At 51.9% G+C, this 26,023-nt stretch overlaps 2 protein-coding genes and 1 long non-coding RNA gene across 7 annotated transcripts; 2 read left to right on the top strand and 1 right to left on the bottom strand.

The window, feature by feature from the left end:
* Window positions 1–551: 551 nt before the first annotated feature.
* LOC141567719 (uncharacterized) lies at window positions 552–2,905 on the bottom strand. The gene is made up of 3 exons (XR_012490544.1): window positions 2,695–2,905; window positions 2,162–2,372; window positions 552–685 (listed from the first exon to the last, which is right to left on the bottom strand). It is a non-coding gene; the product is annotated as an uncharacterized LOC141567719 (long non-coding RNA).
* On the top strand, window positions 2,172–16,967 carry PTPRH (protein tyrosine phosphatase receptor type H). Of its 2 annotated transcripts, XM_019710971.2 has the most exons (18): window positions 2,172–2,307; window positions 3,109–3,142; window positions 3,347–3,613; window positions 4,209–4,475; window positions 5,496–5,762; window positions 6,090–6,359; window positions 7,085–7,384; window positions 7,691–7,957; window positions 9,806–9,884; window positions 9,991–10,038; window positions 13,622–13,712; window positions 14,286–14,376; window positions 14,640–14,716; window positions 14,808–14,942; window positions 15,297–15,419; window positions 15,629–15,789; window positions 16,128–16,263; window positions 16,354–16,967. In XM_019710971.2, the coding sequence occupies exons 1-18, from the start codon at window positions 2,257–2,259 to the stop codon at window positions 16,480–16,482; spliced, it is 2,793 nt and encodes a 930-aa protein (XP_019566530.2). In that variant the 5' UTR covers window positions 2,172–2,256; the 3' UTR covers window positions 16,483–16,967. The 2 variants fall into 2 exon arrangements, 1 of the variants encoding a protein (XP_019566530.2); XR_012490539.1 differs by lacking the exons at window positions 16,128–16,263; window positions 16,354–16,967 and having other exon boundaries at window positions 15,286–15,419; window positions 15,629–15,647.
* Window positions 16,968–17,553: 586 nt separating this feature from the next.
* On the top strand, window positions 17,554–24,230 carry SYT5 (synaptotagmin 5). Of its 4 annotated transcripts, none has more exons than XM_074316036.1 (9): window positions 17,554–17,789; window positions 18,561–18,953; window positions 19,512–19,684; window positions 21,320–21,439; window positions 21,534–21,701; window positions 22,079–22,246; window positions 22,474–22,591; window positions 22,894–23,027; window positions 23,658–24,230. In XM_074316036.1, the coding sequence occupies exons 2-9, from the start codon at window positions 18,875–18,877 to the stop codon at window positions 23,856–23,858; spliced, it is 1,161 nt and encodes a 386-aa protein (XP_074172137.1). In that variant the 5' UTR covers window positions 17,554–17,789; window positions 18,561–18,874; the 3' UTR covers window positions 23,859–24,230. The 4 variants fall into 4 exon arrangements, with proteins under 4 accessions (XP_074172137.1, XP_019566526.1, XP_074172138.1 ...); XM_019710967.2 differs by having other exon boundaries at window positions 17,560–17,789; window positions 18,851–18,953; XM_074316037.1 differs by having other exon boundaries at window positions 17,576–17,789; window positions 18,851–18,953; window positions 22,477–22,591.
* Window positions 24,231–26,023: the final 1,793 nt, after the last annotated feature.

Genomic DNA, 26,023 nt, shown 5'->3' with positions numbered 1-26,023 from the left:
AGGATGAGGCATGAATGCTGTGGCAGGGCCTGATCAGGGGCAGGTGTTCTGAATGGGGTCTTCACAATCTCAGATTTGGTGTTGGCCTAGGATGCCTTCATTCAACCCCTGCCCCACGCCCTCCTGGTGGTCATGGCTACCTACTACGCTGCCCGGGTCCCCATTGCCCTATCTGCCATGAAGAGTGAGAGGCTCACGACAGACTAAGTGGGCTGTAATAAAGTACCTTCTCTCTTCCCCTCCTAAAGAGCCCCCCAGAACAACTTCCCACCCCAGCAAAAAGTGCTAAGGAGCCACACTTCAGCTTCTACTGTGTTTCCCCAAAAATAAGACCCAGCCGGACAATCAGCTCTAATGCGTCCTTTGGAGCAAAAATTAATATAAGACCTGGTCTAATGTTATAGTATGATAAGACCGGGTCTTATATTAATTTTTGCTCCAAAAGACACATTAGAGCTGATTGTCTGGCTAGGTCTTCTTTTCGGGGAAACATGGTATCTGTCTGATGACCATGTTTTTTTGTTTTTGTTTTTGTTTTTAACATACAGGCCACTTCTGGAGACAGAAAGATCAAGGCGTCAGCAAGGTTGGCTCCTTCTGAGGTCCATGAGGATGACTCTGCTCCTTTCCTCTCCTCCAACTTGGGGGGCTCTTTCGCAGTCCTTGGCTTCACTAGGATCCATTTCTGCAGGCAAACAATCAAACCTGTCAGCCCTTAAAAACATGGGCCCGTGGCATGTTATTTGGCCCATAAAAAAGGAATAAAGTCCTGTTACATGCTACAAAGTGCATGAACTTTGAAAACATTACAGTCAGTGAAAGATTCCAGTTCCAAAAGACCATTAGTATGGGATTCCATTTATATGAAATATCCAGAATAGATAAGAGACAGAAGTAGAATTGTGGTTGTCTGAGGCTGGGGGGGTGAATGGCAGAATTGGGGTGATAGCTAAATGCAGATGCTTTGGATTCTGGTTGCCCCTCCCCTAGTGAAGACGTAGTCAAAAGAACCCTTAAACATGATAGGAATTAGAGAAGTCCACTTTTGCTCCTCAGGGCAGGCTGGGGCTGGCTGGTGGGGCAGGCAGGTTCCTCTCTGGGAGGACAGGAGAAGAAATTCTTATTTCCTTCCTCCTGCCCAGTGAAATCTGCCCATCTCCTCCAGGTCTTCAAAGGGTATCCTGGCTGAGTATATTGCTGATGACATCAGGTAAAAGATAAAGAAAAGCAACTATGGCTTTGCCAAGGACCTTTGGGTATGGTGGCAGCTTTGGGAACTGAGTGGGGATCCTGATGCCCCCAGGAATCTCCCTTCTCCAACCTCCCCCAACACCTGCTTCATTTCTTGCCTCAGTGAGTGAGACAAGGGAGCCAAGACTGACTGTAGGACACCTGAGTCCTCCTACAACATGGCAAGGCAGGCTCCCATTACTTTCTGGGTCATCACATCCTGGCTCCCCACATCATGGCTGGGAAGAAGAAAACCAAGGCTGAGTCAGCTGGAGGAGTGAGCAGTGAGGTGGGAGCCTGAGCTGGGTCACCAGCACAAGATCCAGGGAGATCTAATCCCAAATGGGAATGAATGAACTTGACACACTTTATCCGTGATATGTCATCAGTGCCCAGGTGTCAAGTTGGCCCTTTGGTTGCTGAGAGGAATAAACTTCTTTCTACCCTCAAAAGAAAGGACACACAGACATAACCACATGCAATGTTATGAGTATTATAGAAAGAGATTTGCTTAGGTAAGCTCACACAGGAGGGAGTGGTCAACTGTATCTGGGGTCAACCAGAAGTAAACAGAGCCATAGGCAAGAAAGAACTGGCCAGATGGAGGGAACAGCACGTGAAAAGACTGTGGTGTTTGAAACAGCCCGGAGCACCTACCAAAAAAACCTTAAGAACTTCTGTGTAGTTGGAGTAAAGCTGAGACTGTCTGCGACCTGTGTAGTGCATTCACACACCAACGGGGAACACAGTGCCTTATCCCAGCTTTTATCTTGGGACACAGGAGGGGAGGCAGGGGCTGGATGGAAGACCCCATGGCCAGGTGGAGCAGGAAGACCGAGAGACCCGACCAAGGGCGGGGCAGGGCTGGGAGCTCTCACACTGGAGCCTCCACTTCCTCCTCCTCCCTTCCCAACATGACCTGTGACCTCACCTTTGGGCTGGGAAAGGGGAAATGCTTCCATTTAAAGTCCAGCAGGTGGAAGGTCCAGGGTTGGCACACCTGAATCCCTTGCGGTGTCTGCAGACATGGCTGGTCCTGGTGGGGGCCTCAGGACCTGGGGGAGCCTGGTGCTGCTGGTGAGTGCTTCCAGCCTGGTGGAGTGGGCTCTCAGGGAGGGGCGGCAGGAGGGCCACTGCTGGGTCTGAGAGATGGGGAAACAGGAGTCCCTGAACTCAGGTCCTGAGGGAGTAAGGGCTGATGATTCCAGGAAGAAGGAAGCAGGTGTCTGGGTTGGAAGAGATTGTCAGGGAGTCTTACACCCAGGCTTTTAGATATTGCAGTGTCTGGGGTAAGAGTAAACTCTGGTTTACAAAGACCCAGCAGTTCTGGCCTCCAGGTCCTCCTCCCTCAGACCCTGGAGTCCAGGCCCCCGGCCCCTCCTCTCTCACACCCGGGAGTCCTGGCCCCCAGGTCTTCCTCCCTCAGACCCGGGAATCCAGACCCTGGCCCCTCCTCCTTCAGACCTGTGTGTTTGGCCTCTGGTCCCCAGCCTTGGTCTCTTCCCTGTTCCGTTTGTTGATTATTTTTCTGTTCCTAGTCTTCCAAGGCCATACTTTTCAGGAAGTGAAACCATTAAGTTTATCTCTCAGCCTTATCAGTGGAGCCAACACCAGCTCCTGCGTCCCTGGAGCCCCGCCCCTGCCCCCCAACATACACACACACACCCAGAAAAGACTGCCCAAAGTTGGAGTGACCTTTGTCAGAGCTCAGCGTGGGGGAGGAGACATTGCACATTGTCTCTCCTCTCCTTTAGGCAGCTGTGACTCAGGTGGGGGCAGAGGACAGGAGGGTACTGGCCAACTGCCCAGCCCAACGGTCTCCCCTGGGTCTGGGGAAGTAGGGCTTAGTCTGATTCTTGCCCTCTGGGCTCTCCCCAGGGCCTGTGCAGCTGGACAGGGGCCAGGGCAGCTGGTGAGTGACCCCTGCTAAGTTCACCGCCCACACAAAGGGGTTGCACCTCAACTCCTGTGAGCTTCTGGGGGGGGGGGTGTCTCCATGGAGGGCACGGTGATCCATGGCAGATGCTGATGGGAGTGGTCTTTCTGGACACGTGATAAGAGCTGGGGATAGTGATCTGCTTTCTGCTCAGATCGGACCTTCCTTCCCAATTCTCAGCCCCCAACCCCATCAGGAACCTGAGTGTGGAGGCCCAGACCACCAGCTCCATCACCCTGAGCTGGGAGGCCCCTGAGGGCCTGAACCCGCAGAACTCTACCTACTGGGTCCAGTGGACTGGACAGGGTGACAAAAATGAGACCCGAAACACGACAGACATCAGTTTCACAGCGGACAGACTTGACCCTGGGTCTTCGTATGAGTTTTCCGTGTGGGTAGAGGAAGGTGGAGTGAACAGTTCCCAGGAGACCCTGAAAGCCACCACAGGTGAGGGAGGCAGCCACTGTTTAATTTTTTGTTGTTTGTTTGCTTTCTAAAGGGAGGTGGCTGGCAGTGCTTGAGAACACACACAAGAATATGGCAGGTTGTGTAGACCAACAGAAATATTATGGAAGCCACACGTATAAATTCAAATTTTCAATGGGCCACACTAAAATAAGTAAAAAAAGAAAAGAAACAGGTTAAATTCATTTTAAAGAGAGATTTTGTTTAGCCCAATAGATCCAAAGTGTTGTCATTTTGACATGTAATTGATATAAAAGAAGACCAATGAGATGTTCTGTTAGGCTGGTGCAAAAGTAATTGAGGTTTTTGCAATTATTTTTAACCTTTTAAACCATAATTATGTTTGCACCAACTTAATACATGCTCAATTTCATATCATTCTTCAAAACTCAGTGTGGATTTTACACTCACAGCACATCTCGGAACAAGTCACGTTTCCAGGGCTCAGTAGCTGCCATATTGGACTCGCGGATCTAGCTACCCGCCCCATGCCTGCTGAGTCCAGTGGTGAAGGAAGGCCTGGAAATGTGGGAACCAGAAACCACAGCTCACTTCCCCTCCTGTCCTGATTTTTCAGCCCCCAACGCTGTCGGAAACCTGAGTGTGGAGACGTGGACCAACAGCTCCATCACTCTGCACTGGACGGTCCCCGATGGCCCAAGCCCTCAGAACTATATCTACCAGGTCCAGTGGCCTGGAGATGGTAACAAAAATGAGACCCGAAACACGACAATTACCAGTTACGCAGTGGAAGGACTTCAATCGGCGTCCTCTTATGAATTTTCTGTGTGGGCAGAGAAGGACGGTGTACCTGGCTCCAGGATGACCCTCGAGGGTTTCACAGGTCAGAAGCACCCTGTTTTGTTCCCTTTGCTTTGCATAGCGGGGTGGGGTGGTAGGAGATGGTTAAGATCCCACAGGAGAAGGTGTTAGCAAATGGGGGCCCACTTGTCCTTAGCCCTCATTGGGCCAGACCTTCAGTGAGTCTGCGGGAGACACTGGCCACATCCCAAGGATTATCCACAGGCCCGCCTGCCTCTGAGTTAGTGGCTGGGGAGCTTTCTAGACATAATACTGGGGAGTATCTTCCTGAGCAACCAGGGCTGTGTAGGGGCAAAGCAGGGCACCTCAGCTTTCTAGACCATAATAGTGGGGAGTATCTTCCTGAGCAACCAGGGCTGTGTAGGGGCAAAGCAGGTCACCTCAGCTCTGGGGGCAATAGGTACTGTGGAATATGGACACTCTGACCTCTGACTCTTCACCTCGTTCCAGCTATGACACAGTCTTGAGGCTGGAAGCTGTGACATCAGCTCCATCACCCTGACGTGGACATTGCTCCTGCTCTAGACCTCCACTGTCTGATATGGTAGCCTCTAGTCACGTGTGGCTATTTAAATTTAAATTCACTAAAATTGCAAATTCAGTTCCTCATTTCATGTGCTCATGAGCCCTACTGAGGGGCTCCCAGTCCCCCTCATTCTCTCACTGGGCTAGTGCCTGCCATATGGGACCCTGAAAGAATATTTCCACCATCACAGAAATTCTACTGGAAAGCGCTGGCCTAGATCTTTACTCCCCCAAGTGTGGCCCCCGGGGGCATCCCCAGCATGCCCCGAGGACAGACTGGAAATGCTATCTTGGTCTTGTCCAGACCCACTGGGTCAGGACCTACATCTTAACAAGATCCCGGTGCTCTGTGTGCACACTACAGTTTGAGAAGCACTGGTCTAGACCACTCACCCTGCATCTCCTGGGACTGGTAGTTGAGGCAGGACTGGGAACTTTGAGGGTTATAAATGACCACTGAGGGTCCTGTCTGATCTGCTCTCCTGCTGACACCAGTTCCTTCTTCCTAATTTTTCAGCCCCCAACCCCGTCAGGAACCTGAGTGTGGAGGCTCAGACCAACAGCTCCATCACCCTGAGCTGGGAGGTGCCCAATGGCCCTGATCTTCTGACCTACACCTACTGGGTCCAGTGGATGGGTGACAGTGACAAAACTGACACCCAAAGCTCAACAAACACCAGTGTCACCATGGAAGGACTTGAACCTGGGACCTTGTACAAATTCTCTGTGTGGGCAAAAAAGAATGATATACCTGGCTCCAGCCAGAACCTCAGCATCTCCACAGGTGAGAGGCACCGATATTCATTCTGTTTGGTAAGAGGCTGAAAACTGGCAAATATGGCACCTCCTACAGGCCCTGGGCTCTGCCCATCATCTCTTCGACCTTGAGCCAGACCCACCCCCCTAGAGTCCATAGCAGAGACGTGGCCATACCTGGGGACTGGCCTGTCGAGAAGTCTGCCACTGAGCGTAGGGCTGCAGTAGCCCAGGTCCCACTGCTAGGAAGTGTTTCTTAACAAGCTGGGCTGTACAGGAACTGGGCACATCACTGTGTTCTGATTACTAGTGGATGGGGGACATAGAAATCCTGACTACCTGTTTCTTTCTCCAGTCCCCAATGCAGTGACAAGTCTCGGGATACAGGACCGGACCAACAGCTCCATCACCTTGAGCTGGAAAGCTCCCCTCGGCCCAGGTCACCCTCCCTACACCTACCGGGTCTCATGGATAGAGGAGGGCAGTTTTGTCTTTAGGACCCATAACACCACAGACAATAATATCACGCTGAAGGAGCTGGAAGCTGGGAGCATGTACACCTTCAGCGTCCGAGCGGAGAGGAACGGGGCCATCAGTGACAAAGGGAGCCTCACTGGGGCCACTGGTGAGACTCAGTCTAGTTCTGGACCCAGTACTATTGGGACGGGGGAAGACAGTGATAGGAGGGTGTTGGGAGCTTCCTGGGAGATGAGCTGTGCTCGGGGACCCTGTCCAGCCTCATCAGACCTTTGGCTTGTAGGCCTGCTTCGTAGGAGGTGTCTGTCCTCAGCAACCAAGTCTTTCCAATTTTGGGGTCTGTTTTTGGGAATAAAGAGAGCCCCTGACTGTCCAGTGCCACCTCTCTGGAACCAACAAAGTCACCAGCTAGACTACCGTCCACAGGTTGTCGAGGAGTGAGCTGAAGCCTCCGAGCCCCGCCTCTCACCTACACACGGAGGGTCCCAAGCACGAGAGGCACCAGAATTCCCCCAGGGATTAGGTTCACTATGAATGGACCGAATCTGGAACCCTTTAGTCTTTGGTCATTTGGGCGAAGGAGACTGAAGTCAACAGCTTCCTCTAGAAACTTGGTGTATCTAGAAGTGAGAAATGACTCTGCCTTAGGCTGACCATGGAGATAGGTGGTGGGTGAGACACAGTGTTGCAGACTCAGAACAGAGTGGGCCAGAGTAATCCTGGCCCCGCCTCCTTTCTGTGGTCCACACTCCTTAGGAAGTAGACTCATCTGATGACTGAGGCACCTCAGCTTGCTGTGAAGGGGAGGTGAGCAGTTTGGGGTATGAGAATCCTTGAGGATTCAGCCTCTTGAGTGTCTTTTTCAATTCTCAGCTCCCAGTGAGGTCACAGATCTGCAGAAGAAGACTCAGACCAACATCTCAATCACCCTGCAGTGGGAGGCCCCTGCAGACCCCCATGCTGACTTCTACATGTACTTGGTCCAGTGGGCTGGTGGGGAACATCCCCAGAGGGAGCGAGATCCCCAAAGGCGGCCAGCCTACCAGACAGGCAAGACCAATGAGACTTGGTATGTGGTGGAGGCCCTGGTACCTGGGACTCTGTACAACTTCAGTGTGTGGTCAGAGAGGAACGATGTAGGCAGTTCCACACAGAGCCTCCATGCATCCACAGGTGAGATGGGCCCCCTTTTACCTGGTGGGGGGCTTAGGTCTGACCTGGGGGCAACGAGAAGTGAGTGGATTAAAAATCCCATCAGCCTGTGATTTCATAATTTACAATGATACAGAGTCAGAGAGCTCATGGGTGAAGAGACCTATTGGGAAAGACAGAAAATGAGGCATGAAGAAGTATTTTGGTTTAGGGAAAGAAAGGATGGGCTTGTTGTCGTGGAATTGGCGTCACTGGTAGTGAAGTTGGGGAGGGATGGAACACCACCTTGGATGGCACCTACTGACTCCTCTTGTCCCCTCTACCCAGACCCAGACCCTGTCACCATCACCTCCTGCATCAGCACCCATGGGGGCTACGGGGTCATCCTGACCTGGTCCTGCCCCACAGGAGGCTATGAGGCCTTTGAGTTGCAGGTGGGTGGGCAGCAGGTCTCCCAGGACAGATCCTCCTGTGAGACGGGCGTGTCCGTGTCGGGTCTCCAGCCGGCTCAGGCCTACGCAGCCACCGTCACTACCATCTGGTCCACAATGAGGGCCCCGCCTGCCTCTGTGACCTGCCACACTGAGAGCACAGGTGAGCAGAGCCTCAGGGGATAGAGAAAGTCTCTCTAGACCTCATCAGGCCCTGTTGTAAGGGAGTCTCACCTGCTCATGGGGTCCTTTTGTTTGTTTGTTTGTGTTTTCCCAGCTTTCTTTAAAACAGCTTTACTGAGCTATAATTCACATACCATACAACTCACCCATTTAAAATGTATAATTCAGTGGCTTTTAGTGCATCCACAATATTGTGCAACCATCATCACTATCAATTTTAGAATATTTTCATTACCGCATAAAGAAATACCACCTTCTTAAGCCATTGCCCCCTAGTTGCCCCAACTCCCCCATAACCAAGCCCAGGGAATCTCTAATTTATTTTCTCTCTGTGTAGATTTGTCTGTTTTGGACATTTCCTAAAAATACAACGTGTTGGTCCTCTGTGACTGGCTTTTCTCACAGTATAATGTCTTTCAGGTCCACCCATGTTGTAGTGTGTGTCAGTGCTTCATTTCCGTTCTGTTGCCAAATGATACTCCACTGTATGGCTGGACCCCACTGTCATTTCTGTTCTTTTGTGGATGGATCAGTTGGGTGGTTTCCACTTTTTGATTATTATGAGTATTGCTGCTATGAACATGCATGTACCTGTTTTTGTGTAAATGTATGTCTTCATTTCTCTTGAGTATGTACCCAGGAGTAGAACTGCTGGATCACACAGCGACTCTATGTTTAGAGTTGCCATTTGAAGAACTGCCAGATTTATTCCCACCATGGCGGCACCATTTTTTACTCATCAGTGGGGGTATTTAAAGAAGTTTGAACTTCTTCAAACAGGAAGTTTCTCATCATGTCCCACTGACTGTGGTCATAGGCTTCACTGGGCCTCCACAGTTACTTCCTAGGAATCAGGGCCTCTTATAAGATTGGATCTGTGCTCTGGAGAGAGACTGGCAGTGATCAATAGATGAGACTCCAAACTCACTTTCACTGGAGCCCACTGCCCAGGACAGTCTCTATCTTGGCAAGAAGGGTCTCTGGGAGGATAGACCCTCTTGTCCAATTCTGTGGGACCAGGCTCATAGGGGAATGGGCTTCCCACCAGGCTGTGTAAGACCCCACTAGAGCCTGTTGACAGGTCCTGGCAACTAGGATAGTTGAGAAGCTGTAACCTGAGGCCACCATGGCTGATGGTGGTGGGCTATGGACTTGAGTCTACCCTAAGAGCAGGTGTCTGGGGACAGATCCTGGGAAATCTGTGCCCATCAGAGCCTGGGACCAAGGCCTTAGGCACCACCAGCCTCAGTGGGTCCCCCTGCAAGGGAGCCCTTCACCTAGCAAACAGGACATCTGAGAAGATGAGCTTGGCTTCTGGGGAGAACCATCAATGCCTTCAGCCTCAGGGAGTGGGTTCCCAGCCTTGGCATATTGCCGTTGGTGCTGGATCACTCTGCTGTGGGGGCTGTCCTATGCCTTGTAGGAGGTTAAGCAGCATCCCTGGGCTCTGCCCAGTCAATGCAAGTGGCACCACCACCCCACTGGTGACAAACCAAAATGTCTCCAGACATTTCCCGATGTCATCGGTGGGGCAAAAATTGCCCTCGTTGAGAACTATTAGCCTAGGCCAAGGAGGGGAAATGTCACTCTAGCCCCCAGGTCACCTGAGAAAATGATGCATTTGGACCAGTCTCCTGGGGTAGTGAGAGACTGAGAGGAAAGGCTCAGTGGGAGACGGGGCTTTACCCAGATTTCTCCTGTCCCTTCTCTGTCCCAGCATCTACCCTGCAGTCCTTCTGATCACTGTCTGGGTAAGGACGATAGGAGAGATGGGACACCAGGAGATAAGACCCGGGCTCTAATGGCTCCCTACCCCTCCTTCTCCCAGGGGTCATTGCCGGGGCCATTGTTGGTGTCCTCCTGTTCCTCATCCTGGTGGGCCTGCTGATTTTCTTCCTGAAGAAGAGGTGAGAGACTTAGTGCAGGACTGAGCGACGACCGTGTGGAGGTGGGGACCAGGGGAAGCATCAGCATCTCTGGTTCCAGCCTCACTCCCTGAGCCTTTAATCACAGGTACAAGACAAGCCAGAAGAAGTCAGCACCCCAGGATCTGGTCTTCAGGTGAGTAGAAGGTTTTGGAAGCATCCAAAAGGATCACTGTCCAGTCAAATCAAGAGGCATTTGCTGGTTACTAGATGGTTCAGAGGGCAGGATCAGTGAACCCACCTACTAGTCTCAGAAGGACCTAATGCCCTCTGTGACAGGGATCACAACAGTTTCATTGCTCCCCATACCCCAAGCAGCCTGGGCCAGTGACTTTGGAATCAGGTTCAGTTTCTCCTCTGTGACTTCCATTCATCCAACAAAATACTGAGTACCTATTATCGTGTTTCCCCGAAAATAAGACCTAGCCGGACCATCAGCTCTAATGCGTCTTTTGGTGCAAAAATTAATATAAGACACAGTATTATATTATATTGTATTATATTGTTTCATATTATATTATACTATCAAGACACAGTCACATTAAAATAAGACTTGGTCTTATATTAATTTTTGTTCCAAGAGACGCGTTAGAGCTGATGGTCTGGCTAGGTCTTATTTTCGGGGAAACATGGTATGTGTCAGGCACTGTCCTAGGTGCTGAAGAAACAGTGAATTAAACAAAGATTCCTGTCGTCATGGATGTTCCATTCTAGCACAAGAAGACATTGATAAAAAAGATATTAAAGAATGTGATACTTACTTGGAGACAAATAGGCAAGAGGTGGGGATAGGAAGGGTAGAGGAACATTTTAGATAGGATGTTAAAACTAGAGGAAATTGTAGACAAGGTGTCCAGGAATAGCCTCACTGAGAATATGACTAAGAGGAAGTCACCTGACACAGACACTGAGCTAGTGAGGGAGGAGCCATGTGTACATCTGGAGAAAAGGCATTCCAGGCAGAGGGACCAACAAGTGCAAAGGCCCTGGGGCAGGAGCGTGCTTGGTGTGTTTAGAGAACATGTGTGTGTCTCAGAGATTGAGTGAAGTAGGTGAAGGGAAGAGTAGTAAGAAATGAGGTCTGAGAGGTGGGAGCAGATCAGGTAGGACTTTGTACATGAAAGTAAAGACTATTTTTATTCTGAGATGGGTGTTTGGGGAGGGTTGTGAATAGGCCAGTAACACAATCTCACCTATTGAAGAAGCAAAGGCAAGAATAGTGAGATAGAGGAAGAGCTATGTTATAACCCAAACAAGAGGTGATCATATCTTGGACCAGAAAATGATTAGAGGTAGTCAGATTCTAGATACAGTGCAAGCGTTTAAACAGAAGAGCTGGTTAAAGAATGGGTGTGTGGTGTGAGTGTCAGAGAGGACTAAAGAGTGTCTCCAAGGAGTGCAACCTGAGCTCCAGGACAGCTGGAAACACCGCTGTTTGAGATGGAGTGGCTACAGGGGAGCAGGTTTTGGGGGAAGTAGTCGGAGCTTCGTGTGGACACCTTATGTCTGGAATGCTTGTTGGATCTGAAGTGAAGATGCTGAATGGGCAGTTGGGTAAACAGCTCAGTGGTTCAAGAGAAACTTTGTGCAAATGTCTTCATCACTCTGAGTCCTCTTTCGGTTGGGTCAATAGTCATCAAATCTCTTTGTTAGAATGATCCCCAGGGATGGATAAGGAGAGATGGGACAGGGCGAGAAGGGAAGTTGGGAGACCAGCTGTGATGGTCTAGGCACAAAGGAATGCAGTGTAAACTGAGGCGGTGGCCATCAGAAGCAGATGCATGAGGTAGAATAGATGCAGATATAGGGGAAGGCGATGTCCCGATTCTTCTTTGCCATACAACCTGTCCTGGCCAGCATCCCACTCCAGTAAAGTTGACCTCTCCTCACCTTGTCCTGTGCCCACCTGCCTTACATGGCATCTGTAACAAATCACCACATTCATTGGATTCCCAGTCTGGCCCTGTCTATATGTTGAGCACAGAGACAGGGTTTGCCAACCTCAGTGTGTATGGCTGGACATCCCAGCGATAACCCTCAAGGACATCCAGGTGGAGAAAGGCCAGTGGAGCGGGGGACTGCACCACTGAAAGGAAAGTTTATTGCACTCAGAGGTCCCAAGAGAAGGGGCCATGTGGGGAAGCACCGGGTTTGGTTGGAGGTGGGGGAGACATGAGCAAGAAACTTTATTGTGGTTTCTGCAAGAAGGAAAGGCACTGTAAGGCAAGCAGGCTTCGTTTGAATAACTTCAGGGGCTCTGGGGCATGGGGGCTGTCCATGATTATCTGGTACCTGCCTTTGGGGAATTAGGGCAGGTGGAGAGTGGCCCAGTGCATGTGTGTCCCATAAAGGAGGTGATGGGTTGTATATTTAGTCAGTTGTTCAGGAAAGGGAACTGATGGGCCTCCAGCCAGGGTCTCAAGACTGAGTCAAGACAGCGTTTATAAGACTATATGACTGTATTGTATGGAGGGAGAGAGAAAGGGCTGGAACCGGAGCGACAGATCTGAAGCTTTTTTTTTTAATGTGGGAGAGAGGTGATGATATTTACAAGATAAAGGGAAAGAGGAAAGGGTACAGATACAGAAGACAAGAAAGAACAGATGGCTGGAGGAGGTGGGAGGGGATGGAGCCCAGAAGAAGGGGAAGCCTTAAATGGAGAAGAAACACTTTTCCTTTTTTTGCATTAAAAAAATGTGATTGTGGTAAAATACACAGAACATAAAACTTACCATATTAACTTCATTGAGCATAATGTCAAGGTTCATACATGTTGTAGCCCGTGTCAGAATGTCCTTGCTTTTTAAGGCTGAACACTATTCTTTTGTATGGATGGATCACATTGTACTTATCCATTCATGTCAATGGACACTTGGGTTGCTTCCACCTTTAGACTATTGTGAATAATGCTGCTGTGAACATGGGGGTGCACATATCTCTTCGAGACACTGCTTTTTAAAAAAATTATAAGTGTGTTTTTCTAGGACCCATCAGCTCCAAGACAAGTAGTTGTTTCAATCTAGTTGTGGAGGGCACAGCTCACACTGGCCCATGTGGAGACTGAACCAGCAGCCCTGGTGTTACAAGCATTGACTCTAATCAAGTGGACTAACCGGCCGCCCAAGACACTGCTATTAATTCTTTTGATATATACCCGAGAGTGGAATTGATGGATGAAGAACACCTTTTTTGACCCAGCAATTCCACTTCTGGGTATTTATCAGAAGGAAATAAAATCACTGTCTCGAAGAGATATCTGCACACCCATGTTCATTGCAGTGTTGTTTACAATACCAAGACATGGAAGCAACTAAGAATCCATTGAAGAATGAATGGATATTGAAAGTGTGATATACACACACACATTGGAATATATTCAGCCTTTCAAAGGAAGGAAATCCAGCCATTTGTGACAACACGGATGGACTTTGAGGGTGTTATGTTAAGTGAGATAAGTCAGACAGAGAAAGACACTGTATGAGCTCACATATATGTATAATCAAAAAATTAAAAAAACAAATGAACTCATAGATACAGAGAACAGACTAGTGATTGCCAAAGGTGGGGGGACGAAGGGGTAGGTGAAGGTGGTTAAAGGTACGAACTTCCAGTTATAAAATAAATAAGTTCTGGGGTTGTAAACAACAATGAAAACACCTTTTCTTTTATCCCAAGAGCACAGGATTAAAGGAGGTAAATCTTTTTCCCTCCCTGCCCAGCTTCCCAGGGGACATCCGGGCAGCTGATTTTGCTGACCACGTCAGGAAAAACGAGAAGGACAGCAACTGTGGCTTTGCAGAAGAGTACCAGGTGGGGTGAGGATGGAGGGGAGAGGGGAGTAGCAGGTGGGGTGAGGATGGAGGGGAGAGGGGAGTAGCAGGTGGGGTGAGGATGGAGGGGAGAGGGGAGTAGCAGGTGGGGTGAGGATGGAGGGGAGAGGGGAGTAGCAGGTGTGGTGAGGATGGAGGACTCAGCTGAGCCGCTTGCACCCACCAGACCATTCCACACCCTTTGGGATTAAAGAAAACCAGTAACATATATCTGTTTGCTTATGTAAAAATTCTGAGGCACGATTCATTTTTTGAATCATTGGAATCTTACACTATGACGATCCTTGGGTCAGTCCTAGAGAAACGCCTTTGTTTTCCCACCACACTCCCACTCTCTAGCCTACTCTTCAGTCCCCACCATCCCCACAATTCTCTCAAATGCCCCAAAGGGATGATGGCACACACACGTTTCATTTCTGTGGGTGCTACAGAACTCCAGGGCATGAGGGTAAATGGGGGACACTGAAGAAGGCAAAGGGAGTGATGGGGTGTCCTTCAGCGAAGGTGGAGGAATTGTAATGTCCACGCACCCCTCTTCTGCCTCTGCCCCCAGCATTTGGCCCTGGAGAGCCATAGCCAATCTCAAAGGGTGGCCTCAGCTCCAGAAAACAGCGCCAAGAACCGGTACAGAAATGTATTGCCCTGTGAGTCTTAAGCTTCTACCGACTTCATTCCCAGGCATGACTGGCAGCACCCTAGCCCTAGCCCACCCTTTACCCCAGGGAGGTGTGTGTCCCCTGCCCACTTTTCCCAGCTGAGGTTCTCTGCCCTTTTCAGAGCTTCCAGTGTCTGTCTGCACCTCAGTAGGACTTCTGTCCCAGCGCCCAGTCTCACTCGTCTCCGTCTCTGTTGCCTCTGGGCCTCTCACCCCTCTCTCTGCATCACTAAAGCTGGCCTCTTCCCCTAGATGACTGGTCCCGTGTGCCCCTGAAGCCCCTCAGTGGGGAGCCAGGCTCCGACTACATCAACGCCAGCTTCATGCCTGTAGGTTGTGGCTGGGAGCTGGGAGGGTGCAGAAGGGGTCTCAGAAGGGAAGGGCTGGAGGAGTCATGACCTGCCTGTTTTCCTTGACCAGGGTCTCTGGAGCCCCCGGGAGTTCATTGCAGCCCAGGGTCCCCTGCCTCAGACGGTGGGTGACTTCTGGCGCCTGGTGTGGGAGCAGCAGAGTCACACCCTGGTCATGCTGACCAACTGCATGGAGTTCGGTCGGGTGAGAGCAGACCTGGGGCCTGAGTCCTGAGCTCTGGCCCATGACACTGCCCCGGACACTGGTCCCAGTGTAGGCCTTGACCAGACCTCACTGACTCCATCCCATAGGACCCCAAGTTCCTTCATCTCCCTCAGTCCATGCAGTGGTCCACATATGGTGTGAATCTGATCCCAATGACCTTGGGATGGAGGGGTCCCCCTGGCTGGGGTGAATCTACACGTGGCTGCCTGTGGGTCCTGCCTCCTCACCAGAGCAGGGGGTTTCCCAGCTCTGAATGTAAGAACCACCATGCAGAGGGGCCTCATGGCAGGTTTTTTGGGCCTCCTGTTCTCTGACCCCCCAGTCCTCCTCCAGGTGAAGTGTGAGCATTATTGGCCTCTAGATGCCCAGCCCTGCACCTACGGGCACCTACAAGTGACCCTGGAGGGTGAGAAGGTGATGGAGAACTGGACTATACGAGACCTGAAGCTCTGGCATGTAAGTCCCGCCACGCTGCCAGCCCCATGTTAGCCCCTAATTCCTGCCCCAGGACATTCCAGGCAGTGCCCTCTGCAGAACTCCCCAGGAAGTCTAACCTTCTAGCACTCCCCCAAGGAACCCCAGTGTGCCCCAGGGATCCCTCTACCAGTCAGAAAACAGCCCCTCGCGTTCTGAGCTCTCCCTCCCCCAACCCATCCTCTGTCTAGACACAGGAGCAGAAGATTCTCCATGTGCGTCAGTTCCATTATGTGGCCTGGCCAGACCACGGCGTCCCCCACTCCCCAGACCCCTTGCTAGCCTTCTGGAAGATGCTCAGGCAGTGGCTGGACCAGACCCAGGGAGGAGGCCCCCCCATTGTGCACTGCAGGTGAGGACCACCCTGAAGCCGCTCCCTGTGAGAGCAGTGGGACCCTCAGGACTCAGAAAATAGAATTATTTGGGTCTGCTAACAGTTCCTTCTCAGGTGTGGGAGGAGTGGGAAAGGCACATGGGGCACTTGGAACAGGGTCTGGCAGGTAGAGAGAACTCCAGGCAGTCTCATGTAATTACTTTCCCCTTCATTAAGTGCCCTCCACTTACATTGTGTTCCCTGGAACGGTGTCTTGCTGAATAATAACCTGATCCCTGGGTGCTCCAAAAATAGATCCCTCCAATCTGTCTCAAGAACCCCCTCCCATGGTCTGACCGCTTCTTGTCCCTGCTTAGTGCTGGAGTGGGCCGCACAGGCACCCTCATCGCCCTGGACGTCCTGCTGCGGCAACTGGAATGTGAGGGTTTCCTGGCGCCCTTCAGCTATGTGAGGAAGATGCGGGAAAGCCGGCCACTGATGGTGCAGACTGAGGTGATGGGTTCTGAGGGGACAGGGCTGGTGGGAGTGGGGCTACAGGGGAAAGCAGGCCAAGGCTCACCCCTCCCTTTGTCACCTCCTTAGGCCCAGTACGTGTTCTTGCACCAGTGCATCCTGCGGTTTCTCCAGCAGTCATCCCTAGCGCTAGCCAAGGAGGAGGCCACATATGAGAACCTGGTCTTTGAGAATGAGGCTGCCATTCATGCCTGCTAGGGGAAGCTAAGCTTTGGGGCACTGAGATCCCAGCCCAGTTAGACTTGAACTCTGGATCCAGACTTCAGCCCAGATTCCTGGACCCCTGGGAGAAGAGTGCTGGGGTCCCAGATTCCCAGGTCCTGCAAGAGAAGGGGCTGACTACACTGTTTCCCTGGGGGAGAGAGGTCAGGTGGGAGCCAGGATCCTGGTTCCTTGAAGGCAGGGAGGGGGTGGGGGATAGAATGAATGTCCTAGTTCTTGGCAGGAGGAGGATGCTAGGGGCCTGGGCTGCAGGGTCTCATGGAAACAAGCTGGGTTCTAAAGAAGGAAGGAATGAGGGTCTGGGATTCTGGCTACCCAAATAGCAATGGCAGGCAGAATCGTGACTATCTTTTGTTCCAGAAACCAGATCAGTCTTCTAGATCTCAGGTTTCCCAGCACACATTTACCTGTACATATTTTTTCTTCTATCCCATAATTTATTAAATCACTGTTCTACCCAAGACTCTTGGCCCCGTGGATTTCTGGGTCTGGACATAGTATTGGGATGGGTTCCTGGAGATGGAATATTTAGGTACTGAGACAAATGTCCTACGGAGGAAACTAGAAGGGCCTACAATTTTGCACCTGAAAAATGTAGCTTTGGATGGTTGGGTCTCTCAGAGAAGGTTCGAGGTACAGAGTTCCGTGTCCAGGGTCTGGGCAGTGTGGATGTGGTTCCCTGGAGCAAGGAACATGGGGCCTTGCCTCCTGAGCCTAGCGATAGGGGAACTTAGAGGGTGGGATGATGTCTGCGGCTGATATGCTGGAGACTTTCACGCTGAGTCTCTCATCTGGATATCTGAATTCTTGGGTCTCCAGAGAGGGTCTCTTGTGTCTTAGGACCACCCTGGCACTCGGTTCTTTGGGCAGTACAGGGGGTGGGGAGGTGGGGGGCTGGATGCCAGATGGCTGAACTAGAAGGCAGAAAATCCTGGGAGACCAGAGGGGATATCCGTGGGCGCTCTGGTGGTTCCTGCCTGGGGGTGGGGGGGACGAGGGGCGGGGCGGGTCTCTCCACTCACCCGGGACCGAACACGCACGAGCGCGCGCGCGCGCGCGTACACACACACACACACACACACACACACACACACACCCTCTCAACATACACACACTCACACACACACACACACACACACACACACACGCCTGGCTCCGCCCAGCCGCGCCCCCGCCCCATCGTACTCCGCGATCAGCACCCAGGACAGCGCCACACGGCTACGTCAGTGTCAGGGCCGACGCCTCGGTGTCTCCTGGGAGGGTCCCGTCCAGCTGCTGAGAAGGTAAGGAGCTGCTGGGACCTTCCTTCCTAAGCCCCATTCTCCATCCCATCCCTAAAGGAATGGAGTGTGTTGTGTTGGGGGGCCCATGGGTGGAACCAACAGAGGGCGTGGGAGGGCTGGAGCCTGAAACGTTGAGATTGGGATTTAGACAGGTGTAAGGACAAAGAGCCAGAGAGGAGGGAGGAATGAGCAGGGGGCGAAAGTGAGTGACCCCGGGAGACAGAGGCCAGACAACAGGGAGAGGGCAAGGGAGACACAGGGGGAGCGACGAGAAGCCGATGGGGGTACAGACAGAAATAGGGAGTCAAGAACGAGAGTGGAGGCCGAGGCGGTCACGAGGACAGGTATGAAGAAATTGCTCGGGATGCGCGGGAGAGACAAACAGGCGGAGAAGAATGTGGGCGCCCAGCAGAGGCAACAGGGCAGCCTCCCTGCAAGAATGGGAGTGGAAGGGCTCCCGAGTCCCCTTCCAGGGCCAGATGTGGATGGAGGGAGGAGACAGCTGTGGGCGCCTGGACCGACGGGCAAGGCCGCCCCTACCCACCCTCGCTCGTCCTAGGACCTGGGTCTGGGATCCCAGGCCGGACAGAGCGCAGAGCCAGTCTTCCCGGCAGACTTAGCTTGCGTGCATAGCCCCGCCCGTTGTCGTGGTAACAGGCCATTGCCAGGGCAACCAGCGTGGCTCCCACCCCGCCAGAGTAGAGCCAGGCGTTGCTCTGGGCAACCCGGTGCTTTGGTTCCCTGGCTCGTCTTTGCCCACTTCCGGTTCAGGCCCGGGGGAGGGGCAAGGAAAAAGCAGACATCAGCGGGATTCCTGCGGGGACCTCGGGAGGAGGAGACGTCCCTTTAAGAATGGAAGTAGGTCTTGGAACGCACTCCCAGCGCGCGTCCTTTGTCGTGGATGAAACTACAACCCCCAGCATGCCTCGCGGCAGCTGACCAACTCCTTTGCGACCAGTCGCCCAGGGTGCCGATGGGAGTTGGAGTTCTTTGTCATTGGGAGGACTCAATGGTGGCACGGGGTGGGCGTGAGGGGCTAGGGCGCTTGGCTGCTTCCGCAGAAAGGACCGTAGGACCCCGCCGCCATGTTTCCGGAGCCGCCAACTCCGGGGCCTCCAGCTCCCGACGCTCTTCCGGACTCGAGTCGCATCAGCTACGGTCCTGGTGAGCCAGACCCGGGGCCGGAGCGGAGGGAAAGCCCGGCTAGGATTATCAGGGCGGGATTCGGACGGGTGTACTGGGCGGCTGGCGGGCTGGAAAATCCGGGTGGCATCGTAGTCGGTATTATGGACTGGAATCTAAATGCAATGGAAAATGAACAGGTTCGCAGCAAAAACGAGAACCAGATCAAGGGGTGTGGAATGGATTGGAATCTTGGATTGGTGCAATGGAAGGTCCACCTCTCCCTTCTTTTAAAGATACAGAAACTGAGGCCCAGGGAGCGGTTAAGACTTCTAAGAGCATCAGGAGTTGAGCTGAAAAATTAGAATAGGAGTTGAAGTGATGGGCAAGAAAATCTGGGTGGTGTCAGTCAGCCTGGATTAGGGCATCACTTCACTTTATAGGTGAGATCAGTTGGGAAAAAAACTTGGGAATACAATGGGATGGATATGACTGGAGGGAAAACAAGGCCAGGATTCCAGCTTCCCCATGTCATCAAGACTGAACCAGCCAGCTTGCTTCTTAGGGCCTCAATGTCTGTTGTATCCATGCCCTCTGCAGTGCCCCCCTGGGCCCTGGCCACAATCGTGCTAGTCTCAGGCCTCCTCGTCTTCAGCTGCTGTTTCTGTCTCTACCGGAAGCGTTGTCGGAGGCGTATGGGGAAGAAGAGCCAGGCCCAAGCCCAGGTCCACCTTCAGGAAGTGAAGGAGCTGGGCCGGAGTTACATAGACAAGGTGTGGCCTGGCCCAGCCCCTCAACCCAGCCCCTTCCTGCACCCCTGCTCTTTTCCATTGCCCAGCAACCCCAGTCCTTGCTCCCTTCCCCCCTACACCCACCTTACTTGCCCTTCTCCCCTGTGTGTCTAGCCCCATACTGGACCCTGGGGATCTGGAGATGGACCAGACCTACTCACTATTCACAAGAACCTTCCAGTTTTGTGGAGAAGTCAGACATACACACAGACATTCACAATACAGGGTGGTATGTGGCACATTAGAGGCAGGACAGGGCATATGGAGATGTAAAGAAGCTACCTGACTGCCTAGCGGGTCCCAGAAGGCTTCCCGGCGGAGGTGACACAGAGTTAACCAACAGCAGAGAAAAGGACAGTCTGAGTCAAAGGAAGTAAGTGCATGTGTCGAGGCCTGGAATCCTGGTTCTGAGGCATATTCAGAAAACAAAGAGTCACTTCCACAATGGCTGGGGCATAGAGCACGGATACACTACACTCTAGAGTGAGGTGGCTGGACAGTCGTCAATGTCCACATAATGAGGGCAATTCGGAGCCACAGAAGACTTGAGCAAGAGAGGACAGGGTCAGATGGGTGTTAGGATGAACCCTCTGGAACCCATGTGGAGGACAGGCCTAGGACAAGGAGACCAGGGAGGAGTTCGTATGGCAGCCCTGAGAGGGTGAAGGAACCATGAGTTGGAAGAGTCCATTGGAATGGAAAATGGAAGTTTTCAGGTGCAAGGATCTGAGCATTAGGTCTCTGAATACAAAGTGAAATGATGCTCGCCTGGGAGCCAGGGAGTCCTGGGTCTCCATCCTAGAAAAGCCAGCTCTGTGGCCCCTGAATTATAGGGTACTTCACTGTCCCTCTCTGAGCCTCAAATTCGTGGTCTATAACTAGTATTACCCCTCCTCCCTTGTCAACAAATAGCTGTTATAATTCTTACCCCTCGAGGGTGCCCTTTTGAGTTCTGGTGTCCAGTCTCCATCCCCACCCTTAAGCCAGTGACATTCAAAGACCAATTGCAACAGAATCACCTCTAGTATTTGAAAAAGAAATTCTGATCTAGCACCAAACGTACTGAGTCAGAATCTCCGAAGTGAAGGAATTTTTACCACATTACTCAGGGGGATTCTGATTCACATTGAATTTTGAAAATTGTTGGCTTAGGTTAAGGAGAAGTCTTCTGATTTTGCTGTTTTACTTTAGAACAACAAATACACAGTAAATGTGCCATATCTTCTCCATATTTTGCTGTGACAAGATCACCAATCTACGTAGCAATTTACACAACTACCCCAATACATCTATTAGCACGTGAAATAAAATCTCCTGCCTCCTTTCTGAAGGCAATGAGATACTATCCTGTTTGTTTTTCCTGTCCAAGCATGGCTACCTGTCATCACGTCTATTCCCCAACCATAGCAGACATCACTAATCAAACACTGTCATACTGCATGTGTTGATATGGCTATGTCTGCCTATGGCAGACATCACTATTTAAACACTGACTCTGCTTAGCCTGCAAGTGCTCAGGCTTAGCTGACAGATGTATGAGTCTCCCTTGGCTTCTGTCCCTGGAGGGTAACACCCTCAGGGGAAGAGTTCACCTGCCCTTGCCCCTGCCTCCCTAAGGTGCAGCCAGAAGTGGAAGAACTAGAGCCAGCACTATCCGGGCCAGGTCAGCAGGTGGCAGAGAAGAATGAGCTAGGGCGACTGCAGTACTCACTGGATTATGATTTCCAGAGTGGCCAGGTGGGTGTAGAGGAGGCGCGGAGGCTTTGGAGGGGAGGGTCCCAGGAGGATCCAGAAGGGAAGTTAAGACTAGGGGCCCTTCATCACTGTACAGCTGCTAGTGGGCATCCTGCAAGCCCAGGGATTGGCAGCCTTGGACCTGGGTGGCTCTTCAGACCCCTATGTGCGGGTTTACCTGCTGCCAGACAAGCGGAGGCGGCATGAGACCAAGGTGCATCGGCAGACGCTGAACCCACGTTTTGGGGAGACTTTTGCATTCAAGGTAAGCACCTAGCCTTAGTGCCCCACACTTGGCAGCCTGCCTCCAGCCCGTAGAGCACTGGGGACTGACCCCTTCAGGTTTTTCTGGAGGTAGCCACAGCTCAGGTGGCAGCTACCAGCTCTGGGGACTATTCCATTGACCCCTTTGCTGTCTCTTTGGGGCACTACAGACCCCTGGGCTGTACCCTTGGTCCTTGCGTTGTCCCATTTGGGATGCATGGGGATGCTTCCCCTCAATCTGAGCATGGACACCCCACCCCAACTGTTCCCTGGGCCCCTCGCTTCTCCATTTGTCACCATACACTGGAATATGCGGTGCCCCACTTCTCTGATTCCCTACTCTCCATCTTGTGCTCTCTCTGTGCACTCCCCACCCAGGTCCCCTACGTGGAGCTAGGGGGCAGGATACTGGTCATGGCAGTGTACGACTTCGACCGCTTCTCCCGCAATGATGCCATCGGGGAGGTGCGGGTCCCCATGAGCTCTGTGGACTTGGGGCGGCCAGTGCTGTCCTGGCGGGAGCTGCAGGCGGCTCCGAGGGAGGAGGTGAGCACGTGTGGCTCTGCCCCTGCACCCTAGGCCAATCAGATCACAGGCCTTCCGACCAGGGCTCCAGCCATTCAACCTGCTGCAGAGGGGTACCCTCTTGGATTGAACCACTGGAGTCTTACCTCTGGACCATTCCATTCCAAGGCGAGGGGGAGGGAAGAAGGGTTGCAGAGGGGTTGGATGTGCAGTGGGGCTGTAGTGATGGGTCTCTCCCCATCTTTTAGCAGGAGAAACTAGGAGACATTTGCTTCTCCCTCCGCTATGTCCCCACTGCCGGGAAGCTCACTGTCATCGTCCTGGAGGCCAAAAACCTGAAGAAGATGGATGTAGGAGGGCTGTCAGGTGTGCGGGAAGCAAGGAAATGGTGGTGGTAGTGGTGGTGGTGGTGGTGGTGGTGGTGGTGGTGGTGCAGGGGGGTTCCTCTGGCTAAGGTTGACAGTTTCTCGGCCCACGGGTCCCTTGGGGGAGAGGGAGGTCCAGGCTGCCATGGGAAGATGTAGATTTGATTTGGACACAGACCAGAGGAGACTTGAGGGGTGCATGTGGTGTCTCTGTTCCAAAGAAGAGTCTCATGCCTTCCCCTCAATCTGAGCCCCCTGGACTCATCAGTGAGCAGCTATAAGACTCCTGCTCCCTCTGCCTAGATCCGTATGTCAAGGTGCACCTGCTGCAGGGAGGCAAAAAGGTGCGGAAGAAGAAAACGACCATCAAGAAGAACACTCTGAACCCCTATTACAATGAGGCCTTCAGCTTTGAGGTGCCCTGTGACCAGGTCCAGGTGAATTACTGCCTGCGAGTAGCCCCACCAAAACAGCCCCTGCCCTAGAGCCCCAGACCCTTAGAACCCCCCATGGCTAGGTAAAGGGAGACTCCTTAGCTACCCCTAGAAGCCAGGGCTTGGGGATCTGAAGTTCTGTTCTCGATTTCCTCCTATGAGAACCAGGCAAGACCAGGGTGACCCAAACCCAAGTAAGGATGCCCCACCCCCTCAGGAGCCATGGTTACTAAGAAAAAGAGATTTCCCCACAATCCTTTAGGGACAGGCCCCTCCATCCACCTAAGAGTCCTGGAGGTTGGCTCCCCTTAGGTGGTTGCTCCCTAAAGAGGCTTTTAACAACCCCATAGCAAGAAGTCCTGAGGGTTTCTGCCTGTGCAATCTGATTGCACAGGAAGAAAGATGGCAGCGGAGGAAGAAGGATGGCACAGCACCCTTCTAAATGCAGGCCTCTCCCCACCTTACCTCCCACCCCCTCCCAGTTTGAGCTCCAGGTGGGTTTTGGCCTAGGGCTTTAGCAAGGCCCCCCAGGACTCCACGGGGGGGGGCCTCTCCTTAGTAATGCTACTGGAGCCATTGCCAGTGCCTCCGTGTCCCACTCTCCCATCTTCTTTTCCTCCTCCGCCCATCCAGAAGGTCCAGGTGGAGCTGACTGTGCTGGATTATGACAAGCTGGGCAAGAACGAGGCCATTGGGAGGGTGGCTGTAGGGGCAGTGGTTGGTGGAGCTGGTCTGCGACATTGGGCGGATATGCTGGCCAATCCCCGGCGGCCCATTGCCCAGTGGCATTCGCTGCGGCCCCCTGACCGTGTGAGGCCACTGCCTGCACCCTGACCCCACCTTCAAACCCCTGACTCCATACTCCTGGTCAAAGCCACACCCAGGCCCACCTCTAAGGCTTCTCTGACCACTAACCTGCCACACACCCACTCCACCCCAATCATCTGACCCATTCCTGCCTTCTCACCCCCATCGTGCCAGTCATAACTTGCCAACACCCCCACTGCTCATACTCAGAAGCCCCAGGGATCCTTGGGGGAAGGGAGCAGTTTGGCCTCCCTCCCCCCACCTAGAGTCCTGCCCTCTGCTTTGACAATCAGTGATCCCATCCTACTGTCCCTTTCACCCTACACAGGATCACCCACTCCTGTCCATATTCTGATTCCTGCACTGCTCCTGGGGCCAAATAAATACTCAGCAACTTTGGTGGTCTGGCTCAGTGCTCCTTGTTTGGGGTGGGGCAGGGGCGGGGCCAAGGGCTCAAGACAGAGCCTCAACTCCAGGGGTGGGATCACGCAAGGGTAGAGTTAGGGCAGCCCATCCTGGAAAAACACTGAGGGAAACTCACCCTCCCACACACCCACCCACCTGTTCATCCAGCCTCTCACCTACTTACTCATCCATTCATTCCTTCATTTATTCATTCACTGGGCCCCCTGCTGCCAGGAGTTGATGAGAGGTCACTTACTTATTTGTGAATTTATCATGACTTGACTAAGGTTATGTAGCTGGGTGAGGTGAGGAGGCAGAAGGCTGAGGCCCCTGTGGTGCTGCGCTCTGTGCTGGATGTTGGAGCTGACCTGGATGTGTCTCACTCAAATCCCTGCCCTTGTGGAACTCAGGTTGTCACCTGGCCAAAAGCTCTCAGCCAGCCAGTGACAGGGCAAGATGTAAACCCAGGCATGTCTGACACCAAAAGCCACATTGTCAAGAATCATGTTGTCTGGTTCCCCCAAATATAAAGTAGTGGGAATGACTGCTGTTGTGGCCATCTTGCTGGCCAGGAAGACAGGAGCAGAACTCAGAGGAAAATCTCCAGCTGGAAATAAAAGGATGAGCTGGATTTTTCTAGGAGGAGAATGGGGAGGATGTTAGCAGAAATAATGCAAAGAATACAGATCTGGAGCTAAGAGAGGACTTACTCCCATGATGTGCTATTACCAGCTTATGAAGCCCTGGTCTGTAGTTTGCCCATTTCCATGGTGTAAATACTTCCACTGTGGCTGATTGCAAGCCACCACTGTGAAGACACTGAATATGGAGTTGGGAAGAGATGTCTACTAGTGCACCAACGTAAACTATTTCCCAGTGTCAGGTCGATGGTCCCAATAATTAAGGCAAAGCCCCCCTCCAAAAAACAAAACACTCAGTAATCAAGATAAATATTATTTTAATGCAATATTTTAAAAAATACAAATTAATGCAAAAAAATCCACAATGGACAAAATGCAAAAATTTTAAAGATAGGATCTGACCCTGCACTTGGACCAATCTGCCTCATCCTAATCCTGGTCCTGGTTCTAATAAAACAAAGATAGCTTGTAGTCGCAATTTACCTATTCTACTTTTTAAAAATTATTACATTAAAATAGTATTTCCTTCATATAGATACAATAGATGTAAATAACCATAGGACCATCAATAACAGTAAAATATAGTAAAATAAGAAGTATGAGTTTTGAGTATGTATTACCTTTATTTTAATGTAATGCATTGAATTGTAATTTTAGTAATTAACAGTAAAAAAATAATTTTTAGTAACGACTGAGTATAATAACCAGGTCCCAAAATTCCTGGAAATTTAATAACCAGGGGCCAGTGCTGACTGGCCCCAGAACTTTGTTGTGTTTCCCACCTGGTGAGAAACCCGGTATGGTAGATTCAGGGTATGAGGGAGGAAAGGGAACACAGAGGTCTATAATTTAAGGTCTAGGGCAATTCACTTTAATTTGGATTAATCAAGATTCTGTTCAGTTCTGTCTAATTTTGAATAAGCCCAGGCCACTCGCATCGAAGAAATTTGGACCTCCATAGGCTTTGCCCCAGCTTCTTTCGTTCCACCCCCCCTTCCCTCCAACACCGTCGTCATGACAACCGCGTCCACACGCCCTCCTCTCTGGCACGCCTGGAAGTCGTCCCTCAGCGCTCCCATTGGCCAAAAGTTCGAAGTGGGCGGGTGTCGCTCACTCTCATTGGTCCGTTCATCGAGGTGTTGCCAG

The sequence above is a fragment of the Rhinolophus sinicus genome, linkage group LG11 (assembly GCF_036562045.2).
Source record: "Rhinolophus sinicus isolate RSC01 linkage group LG11, ASM3656204v1, whole genome shotgun sequence".
NCBI classification, from domain to species: Eukaryota; Metazoa; Chordata; class Mammalia; order Chiroptera; family Rhinolophidae; genus Rhinolophus; species Rhinolophus sinicus.
The sequence above is the reverse complement of the archived record's forward strand: the minus strand, read 5'-3'. Positions and strand labels throughout refer to the sequence as shown.

Coding starts and splice junctions, on each gene's coding strand:
- PTPRH (XM_019710971.2), top strand. CDS start 2,257: ATGGCTGGTCCTGGTGGGGGCCTCAGGACCTGGGGGAGCCTGGTGCTG. Junction 9,885..9,990: donor ATTTTCTTCCTGAAGAAGAG/GTGAGAGACTTA, acceptor CTTTAATCACAG/GTACAAGACAAGCCAGAAGA. Junction 15,790..16,127: donor CCCCCCATTGTGCACTGCAG/GTGAGGACCACC, acceptor GTCCCTGCTTAG/TGCTGGAGTGGGCCGCACAG.
- SYT5 (XM_074316036.1), top strand. CDS start 18,875: ATGTTTCCGGAGCCGCCAACTCCGGGGCCTCCAGCTCCCGACGCTCTT. Junction 18,954..19,511: donor TCGCATCAGCTACGGTCCTG/GTGAGCCAGACC, acceptor TGCCCTCTGCAG/TGCCCCCCTGGGCCCTGGCC. Junction 22,592..22,893: donor GGATGTAGGAGGGCTGTCAG/GTGTGCGGGAAG, acceptor CCCTCTGCCTAG/ATCCGTATGTCAAGGTGCAC.